Raw genomic sequence first — 9802 nt, forward strand, 5'->3', positions numbered from 1 at the left:
TTTTGTGCATACCCGCTTATTTATTTTTCCTCTGTAGTCACCTAGATTCTCAGTACAATAAAATATTCACGTAAGTGAAAGTCCTGCTTACTTAGACACTGGATTTTGACACAGTTTTCTGTACAGAAGTATGAGCACAAATCCTCCATTCTGTATCCAAAGTTTATGGTCCAATCTGAAGAGTTTTATGCATACCCCTGACACGTTTATGTGCAGTTTGAGGGACCTGTCTATAGCAGGTTGGATTTTCTCTGTATGCTCTCTGTAAATGTGTCTCAAAGTTTTCGGTGATTTCAAGTTGGTCTGTTGACTTCCTGCTTAAATTCTTGACAGATGTCTGAATGCATCAAAGTTCACTTGCACATTAAAGAAAAAAAAAAAGGAAAAAAGGAAGGGATACGTCAAGGTAATTTGGAAGTTACTAAATAGAAAAAATAGCGTTATGAATGTTAAATGCAAATCTATAAGTACTGAGGATTGAAGCAGAGACACCAAAATGAAAGGAGCAGGAGTAAGGTCAGTCAGTTTCTCTTACTGTTTGTTCGATAAGACTAAGCACATTAAAAAAGAGGATAGTACGCCTGTAAGTTTTACCAAAACATACAAAATTGGAACTAGCGCATTGGAGAATGTAGCTGGGGAGTGTATTTCAGGGCCCAAATACAGTTGGAGAATGTATTGGGGAGTATGTTTCAGGGTTCTAATAATTGTGTATTTTTGGCCTCAGGGGGTAGAACGCTTCGTTTGACACACACAACTGTATCAGATGGAGGGCACTATACGTGTGTGGTGACCAACGCTGCAGGAGAAGTGAGGAAGGATTTTTACCTTTCTGTTCTAGGTAAGAATGTGATAGTTTTGCTACAGTAGAAGAAGAAAAAGTAAGGAAATGTTGTGTATACTTTGCTAGTGTTTTAAAAATGTGTATGCCAAAGCATATACCCTTAGGGATAAAAAAGTGCATCTAATAACATGATCAGAAAATGAGGTTATAAAGTTAAGATGCTTCTGTGTGTGGATTTGCTGTATTTTTTGAAATTTTAAGAAGTTCTTAAAATTTAGGATTCTTTAGATATAACTAAGAATGACTGGGAACTGTGTATGTTTTGGTGGTTTGTTGCTTCTTCAGACGCTATGTTAATGTATCTCTGGCTTCAGTTAGGTTGCTATTTCAATCTCATCAAAGTTTGGGGGATACTGGCAGCCAGACTCCCACCTTCTCTTCAAGTTCTTGTTGCTCGCAGCTTCACTATCCCTTGGGTAGAATAAACAAAGTGAATTGCATTGTAGGAAAAGTGAGTTGTCTGTTTTTCTTCCTGGCCAGGTTTGTTCTCAGCCAGGTCAGTTCCCTGCTGGTTCACCACTCTACTGAAAGGAAGATGACATGAGTCATAGAATCACAGAATGGCTTGGGTTGGGAGGGACCCCAAGGATCATCAGGCTCCAACCTCCCCCATAGGCAGTGCCACCAACCTCCAGATCTGGTACTAGATTAGGCTGCCCAGGACACCATCCAGCCTGACCTTGAACACCTCCTGGGACGAGGCATCCACAGCCTCTTTGGGCAGCCTGTTCCAGCACCTCGCCACTCTCATAGTAAAGAACTTCCCCCTGAAATCCAATCTAAACCTTAAGCTGGTTTAAAGTCAAAAGAAAACTACAGCCCAAGATACCCACATTAAACTAAATCAGTGAATTTCTTGTATCTCATGCTTGAAAGTAGAAGGATGCAACCACATGTGATAATGCTCATGAATTAAGACCAGCACTATTATGCAGCACTGGGTATAAAGTGTGCAGCTGAGTTGTGTGATGGCAGTAATCTGTTGCAACAAAGATGTGAAGGAAAATCCAGGACCTACATGGAAATAAAATGCTAGAGCTGGTATCTTGGAAAACAGATCTCTGATTTGTATGTAAAGCACATAAGATAAGTGCAGTGGGTGATCCTCACCTGTTATGGAAGCTCGGCTGGCTTTTTAGATGGCTGTTCAGAACCTTTAATGTCTAATTGCATCACATTATTTATTTTTTAATTTTTTTTTTTCACCACAGAAAAGACTGCTCTTTGGTTTGGTAGCTATTTATTATTTCTATCAATAAGTACCAAGACTGATAGAAAGAGTCTTGCAGCATTATCATATATAATTTGCCTAAAGTTGCCTAAAGTGCAACAGACAAGACAGTTTTTCAGACGAGGTTGTTGTAATTTTCTTAGTACTTCTGTATTTGCTGTGATCTTGTCTGAATCTGAAATTAATATGCTGACAACCTCCTGCATTATTGTGGGGCTGAAGTGATGAGTTGCTCAGTTTGTTTATGAACAATAACTTCTCGACAGACTTATATCCTGACCTTTATGATCTTAGATTATATTTTTCTCCCATCTAATTCCTCCACCCATTGATGTATCTTTGTCTTGTTGTGTTTGAGCACTAGAATGCTTATCCAAGTTTGTATTGCATTGCTTATACTGTCACAGCAGGGAATTTGGTCCGAACTGCATCAGAAGTTGATAAGAGTGCCATTGCTAGCCACATCTTCCTACATGCAATGTTCTGCTACTGCTGCTCTCACCAAGCCATCTGCAGTAGCATCTTAGGTTTATCAAAACCTTTACTTCCAGGCTACTGGTAGGTCACGATGCATTGAATGCATTTTACTTCCTCTTTTAATAGGCCTTCTATCTAGGACTAAAAGTTTGCATTTTTTAGGATTATTCAAGAGTATTGTCTGTCTGTGTAGTCCAGCAGGTTTGTTTTAAAGATTTCCAAAATGTCTTGGAGACTGGGTTGCTTTCTTAGAATTACAGGCCTCCTTTTCATTGCATAGCACTTCATGTCTACTTCATTTTTGATGCCATCTGACTTTGTCTTGAATCTACAAATGCCTCTACGTTGAAATAAATAGTTGATCTGAAGGTTTGTATGCCCGAGAGACTCCTTGCCAGCACACAGTCTGGCCCCTCTCGTCCAGTAACTGTTAGTCCACATAGTTGTAGTGACCAGGATTTTTTGGAAATATGTCACCAAGTGGTCAGTCATGCAATAAGAGGTTTCTTTTACACAGCTGTTTGGGATGTGGATAAGTATTTTCATGATGTGGTTTTATCTTCTATTTTCTCAGAGAAACATGATTTATACTGCAGCAGGATGCCTTTAGAATCAGGTATTATGTTCAGCTCACTGTATGGCAGCTGTATTTGAATCATACATACATAAATATGTTATATATATATATATATATATATTCATCCACTTGTTGGTAATCTGTTGCTTTGAGTGTGCTGGTAAGTAAAAAACGTGGTATGTGAGCAGACAAGCTTTTTCTGTCCTAATTTTTTTTAATCAATTATTTCCCCAGAGTTCCAGATGTTTCCCAATTAATATTGGGAAACAAACAACTCTTAAACTTCAGCACATTGTTTTGAGCAAATGAATCACTTGCTGTTTAATATGAGTGAAAGAATTTGCTTACAAACATATAAAACCTACCAGTTTACCGGCATAAAATTACACCTAGCCTCACAATGCAAATGTTTATCACCACTGCCCTGCTGACCATACTCAGAAATACAGGACCCTGAATTTCTCTCTAGCTCCCAAGACAGGAGGCGGTCAGGTGAGTCCATTCAAGGTCTGTGGTCCTCTGTTGTCCTACTGATGGACCAGCATGTTAAGGGGTGCAGAACAGAGGTATAGTTGTTGTTCTAGCAGGGAACTCTACACTGTCTCACATCTGGACTTGTTTCTGGTAGATCTGAGCCATTTGTTAGTATATGTACTTAAGAGAAGTATATGCTGACACATAGAGCATGAATAAACCTTTGCTGTGTTTAAATTGTTTGTAAATAATACTTGCTGGTGTTGTCTCCTCATCTGATTCCAGTGCCTCCAGGGATTGTGGATGAAAATAAGCAGGAAGATGTGAAAGTGAAAGAGAAGAACAATGTTACATTAACATGTGAAGTGATAGGTAAAAGTATACAGTATTACTTACTTTCACTCATCCCATGATCTCAGTTTTCACAATTGAAAACTATTTTGAGTACAATTTTCACTTGAGTGGAATGTCTAAATTGCAGGTTCAGCCTTCCTGTGTGTGGCAGGAGTAGGTACATCTTGCTGTGAAGGTTGCATCAAATGAAAACAAGAGATGACGTATATTTCTTCTCTAAAGCCCTGTAGAATTTAAGAGGAGGTATATATTTCTTCAGGAGGTTCAAGGGCTGTACAATATTTATTCCAGAACATCTCCCTAAAGAATATATTTTAAAAACACATTCAAAGCTGTATTTTTCTGTTATTCAGAGACCTTGGAATATCCTTGGAGCTATGCAGCAGCTAATATTTACAATTTTCTTTTTTTTTTTTGACTCCAGGGAATCCTGTACCACAGATCACCTGGAGAAAGAATGGGCAGCCTTTAATGGAGGACAAAGATCACAAATTTCTGTCCAATGGACATTTTCTGAAAATCACCAATGCTCAAGTCTCAGACACAGGGAGATACACTTGTGTTGCATCCAATTCAGCTGGAGATAAGAGCAGAAGTTACAGTCTTAATGTACTTGGTAAGACAGATAGACTGGATCCTGCAGAAAAAATATTATTTTCAGGAAAAAAAAAAATTCAAAAACGAATCACCTTGGGATTGTCTTTTAATTAAAGTAGTTGTCTGAGTAAGTGATAAATAACCATAGGTCAGTAGAAACAGCGTTCTGTTCTTTAACTCAGTTGTTATCTTTTTGTAAAAACTCCAACCATCTGCAGTTTGCTTTCTTTCATGATGATTATTGCATAACCAAGTGCAAACAATAGCGAGTTTGTTTTCCTCATCCTCATTTCCTGAGCGCATACCTCCCAGTTCTGCTGTTCAGAGGATCATCAGGCAGTGACTGCCAGCTGCTGTGCAAGAAATGGCTGGCTTCCTGGTGACTTGTGTTTGACAAGAGCTAGGGGTGCATGGATTCCATTGACATGGACTGACCATTGACTTTAGGACAAAACGTGAAACTGGATGAATGTTGTCTGGTCATGGGTCTCACTGCATCTGCTAGGAATGCCTCCCAGCTACCTGCGGCAGAAACCAGATCTCTAGACTGAACAGCAAAATGGCTTTTGAGAGAATCCTTCCTCTTGTTAATGATTTTGTTGCTCCTAGTGCCTCCAACCATTGTGGGTGCAGATAGCCGTGGAAGTGCAGAAGAGGTCACTGTTATCCTCAGTAGTCCAACATCTCTTCTTTGTGAGGCTTATTCGTATCCTCCAGCTACAATAACCTGGCTGAAAGATGGCAATCTTTTAGAATCAAACAGAAATATCCAAATTTTGCCAGGTAATTTTGTTTGTTCTTGTTGATAAATAACGTAATTCTATTGTTTACTGACTGTCACATAACTTTTTTGATAAATCAAAGGATGTATTTCTATGACGCGCAATGTCTGCAGTGTTTTTACACTTCCAACTCCGTTCTTTAAGTGCTTCACAATTAACTGACTCATTACTTATATTTTATTTGTATTCGGGTATTTATCCTGTTGTTCTGTAGAGATAAGTGATGGCAAACAAGTTCATTGCAGTTATTGGAAATAAACTAGATGGAGCAAGAGTAAAACAACAAAGCTAGTGAAAAAGAATAAAGTGGCATTTTTTCCCATGTAGTCAGTGGTTTGCCATTTCTAATTTGTGGAGTAATTGTTACCTCATGCATCTAGGATGTGGAGGAAAGGAAAGATCTTGACTTGTAATATGGAAGTAATGTAGATGAACAAGTATTTTAGTATTATTAACTGCAGCCATTCAAGGGAGGAGTGGTGCTGGTATTGATAGTGAGAAAGGGGACAACAATTATTAGGATTGCAGTCTGAAAAGAGCTGCAGCCAAATTAAATAGTGATTCGTCTCTGAGAATTCAGGCCATCTAAATCATAAACAAATAAAATCTATGGAAAGGCAGATGATGGTGTCAGTGTTGTAGAGGTCACCTGAAGTCTTACATCTGACTGATCATTCATTTTAACTCTCTGTCGCATTGTGACTGTTGCTTTAATCTGTTCTCTGGAGGAAGTTATGAATCTCTGTTGTATGAAATACTATACCAGAATGTGTGGCTACAAACAGAAATGCAGTTCAGAGACACTTTCTGTTGAACAGTCTGCCCTTTTTTTGTCTCAGTGCTAATGCCAGCTTCCCTTTTCCTGTGAAGGAAGTGCAGAATCCTAAGTCACTCCTTTCTGTCTAAACATCTTCAAGAAGTTTGGTTTTTTTGAAAAATCAATTTTAACAAGTTTTCCAAAAGCCTGCAAGCAACAGGAGTTGTGATCCAAAGCTCTCCTGGAGATTATGCACTCATAACTTATTGCAGAGCAGAATGGAGACCAGGGGATTGGAAATATGCTGCAAAATCATTTAAATAATAGGCCAGCATGAATATAGCTTAGATGCTATTAAGGAGTGATCTTTTTTTGGCAGGTGGTCGAACCCTGCAGATTCTAAGCGCTCAGAAGCACAGTGCTGCGAGATATACCTGCATAGCCACAAATGAGGCTGGAGAAACTTTGAAACACTATGAAGTGAAAGTCTACAGTAAGGAAATGCTTTCAATGTTAATTGCTTTTTGCATTCTTTTCACTGTGTTACCTATCCTGGTGTACAAAAGGATTTCTCTTAGTTATTTTAGCAAGCAACAGCATTTGCTTGTGGTATTGCTTTAGGACAGGCACTGAAAAATGTAGCTGTTGTATCCTTTACAAGTGCTGTTCTTGGGCCAAAAATCTGTGTACCATCCAGGGGAAGATGTTTAAGAAATGATGCACTTCAGTTGCTGTTGAGATGTTTTTGGTTATGATTGTGGTTATGGTTAATCGGACAAACGCAGCACATTTGAGCAGAGAGTGAGCAGAGATTCCAAAAGCTGAAAGTGTTTTAGAAAAACAGATGGGGAGGGGACCCTTAGATTCTAATGGAAAACTTCCTTGAGTAAGGTAAAGCAGGAGATTTTAGTATATGCACAAAAGCTCTCCCATTCAAGTGTTCCTGACAGCACTGTAATCTGGGAATCTGTGCTTAATATTATGTTTTAATGTTCAAGCTTTTCATTATAGGCTCAGTCAAGCATGGCTTCTCATCTCTCTCTCTCTCTCTTTGAATTTGCTAACTCTTCAGTTTGAATTGGAGTTTGATTTGCGCCCTTACAGTAACTCTACTGTTATTTTAATTACATGAAGTTCTTAATAAGGCCCGCCCGGACTTGGAATAATGAGAAGAGAGTTCATAATTGAAATCCAACAATATAGCAATATAACATCCCCACCCAGCCCCCTGCCAATGCCATTCCAACTGTCAGTTATTACAGTACTGCCTGCATTAGGGAGAATTTAAAATTTCCCACTGAAAAAAAAGAATGGAAAATGCTTTGAAAGCATTTATAGTAAATGAAAAGATATTCTGAGACCAGGGTATGGGATTGGTTAAGAATTTTGAAATGCTCTGTGTTCATTCTGATTCAGAAAGAAACAAGATTTTGCAACACTGAGGTTTCAGTGGAATGGAAATGTTGAGTTTTAGCCACCTAAGTGTGGACTTTAGTTCAAACATATGTTTCTGAGAACATTAGTTTCCATTGAAGTGCTTTATAATGCCTGCAGCACACTGAGCTTTGTAGAACTCAAGCCAAACATGTAACAAAGTACTGTGGCTAGGTAAGGCTCTGGTAACTTTCCATGTTGGAAAAAGTTGAAGGTGGCTGAATTGCCTTTGCTCAATTGTGGGGAAGAGGCAGATTACAAGGGGAATGCACTTGCTTTCCTCGAGTTATTGTCTGGATTTTCCCTTTTCCCAGTTAATTTTGAAGTGCTGCGTAAAACAGTCCCTTAAGAAGGTCTCTCTCCCTCCCCCTGTTCTATGCAGTTCCACCCACCATTAACAGAGGGGATGTCCCAGAAATGGGTCTCTCCCCTAAGGAGTTGAAGATCAAAATCAACCACAGCCTAACTCTGGAGTGTGAAGCACATGCCGTTCCTGCTGCAGTCATCAGCTGGTACAAAGATGGACAGGCAAGTCACAACCTTATTTACTTCTAGTGGGTGGCTTTCCTACAGAAAAAGTTGCAGTTTTATTATCACCTTTAGTGAGTCTTTAAAATAAGGCTTACCTTCACTACTGTAGTCAGCAGGAATTCATCTCTGCTCTGCTCCTGCTGGTGGAATCACACCTCACATCTTATTTGCTGTTGGCTGGATCTCTGCCAACAGTGCCAAATGGTCATTTCTGTTTTGGGGTGCTTGATAGAGCAAAGGAAATAGCAAAGCTGGCTTTTCTAGGGCCTGCTGTCGCCTGTGAATTGAGGAGAGAGCACCCTGCCCAAAGCAGCATCCCGTAGCATTTCCACATGTGGCTTTGCTCTTGCTTGGGTTCCCCAAAGCCTTGTCGCAGAGCAGCCCTGTATTTGGTTCCTCATAGTGCTGCCCTTGCACAAGTTTGCAGACAGCCTCCCACTGGCTGTTGGCAGGGCTCCTTAAGCTCCTGCCGCACACAGCCTTCTCAGTGGTCTCACCCTGAGCAAACGGTTTTAGGACGTGCTATAATTGGCTGTAATTAACAAAAACAGTGCCACAAAAACAGTGCCAAGGAAGGAGAACAGAGCAGCTCTTCCTTGGCTTTTGGCAGGCCCTTGTGTGGCAGACAGCTGCATCTCTGCAGTGGGAACAGCTCTCTCTAAATTTGCTGACTGTGCAGAAGAAACAACCTGGTGTCACAGGAAAGGCTGCTTGTGTATTCTGCCTAGTCTGATCATCTGCTGGAATTCTCAGTCTTTCTGGGTGTGGTATTTCTGTTGCCAATGATAACTGAACAGGCCTCAAAAAGGATAGAGGCCTTAAGCAGCTTGATGCCGCCAAAGCAATGGATCCTCCAGCAGCTTCTTCCTAGGGCCACCCTGGGAAAGGGCTTTTATTCACATCCGTGGACTGAATTGTCCTTGGCTGGCAATGTATTGTGAGCTGACTCTCTAGCACATTCCATTTTCATTACTGAGAGATACAGACAGTGTTGCTGTCATCCCTGCTGTCATGTGGGGTGGAACTTGTAGGGACAGGACCACTAATCCTGTGCATATCTTTGCACTGCTGCAGTGTGAGTTTTATGTTTGTGCCATGTCCTCACTAGGCAGCAGGCCTTTGTAGTCACATGATTGTAGGACAAGCTGGGTCAGGATGTACAGTTTGCAGAAACCTGTTTTCCATCATCATGTAGGAGGGACAGATGAGAGAAGAGCTCGGTTTGCTGCTGTCAGGCAGAGGAAAGCATTCCTTCCCCTGCACTATCTGTGGCCAGGGATGCCATCCCAAGAACATCTGGCATGAGACCATCCGCTAAGTGATGTCCTAAGCAGCTGCTTCCTTTGCACTTATTGAAAGTGGGCCTTGCCGGCAGCATTAAGGAATTGAAAGATGTTCTGATTTTGGTGTTGTCAAAGCAGAGGGAATAACAAAAATGATGTTCTTGCTGCCAGCATAATGCCTTAGGAAGGATTTTGAAACAATCTGAATTTGACCAAGAGAGGTAATGTCATACTACTATGCTCATAATTTATGTGTAAAATTACATTACAGCCTCTTAAACCAGATGATCGTGTCATTATCCAAGCCAGTGGCCACACTCTGCAGATTACAGAGGCTCAGGTTTCAGATACAGGACGGTACGTTTGCCTGGCATCCAATATTGCTGGAGAGGATGAAGTAGAATTTGATATAAATATACAAGGTAAATAGAGTTTAGCTAATAAAATGCCTTTTTTTTTTT

General features: G+C 40.3%; 1 protein-coding gene across 1 annotated transcript in view; it reads left to right on the plus strand.

Annotated features, from left to right (window-relative positions):
• The window catches only part of HMCN1 (hemicentin 1), a 184281-nt gene that overhangs the window by 121319 nt on the left and 53160 nt on the right, over nt 1-9802 (plus strand). Inside the window, exons 48-54 of the mRNA XM_031554941.1 lie at nt 728-841; nt 3889-3975; nt 4382-4573; nt 5164-5337; nt 6473-6586; nt 7910-8055; nt 9613-9763. Of these exons, the coding sequence (XP_031410801.1) occupies nt 728-841; nt 3889-3975; nt 4382-4573; nt 5164-5337; nt 6473-6586; nt 7910-8055; nt 9613-9763 (978 nt within the window). The remainder of the gene's footprint in view (nt 1-727; nt 842-3888; nt 3976-4381; nt 4574-5163; nt 5338-6472; nt 6587-7909; nt 8056-9612; nt 9764-9802) is intronic.

This window comes from Meleagris gallopavo, chromosome 10 (assembly GCF_000146605.3).
Source record: "Meleagris gallopavo isolate NT-WF06-2002-E0010 breed Aviagen turkey brand Nicholas breeding stock chromosome 10, Turkey_5.1, whole genome shotgun sequence".
Lineage (NCBI taxonomy): Eukaryota > Metazoa > Chordata > Aves > Galliformes > Phasianidae > Meleagris > Meleagris gallopavo.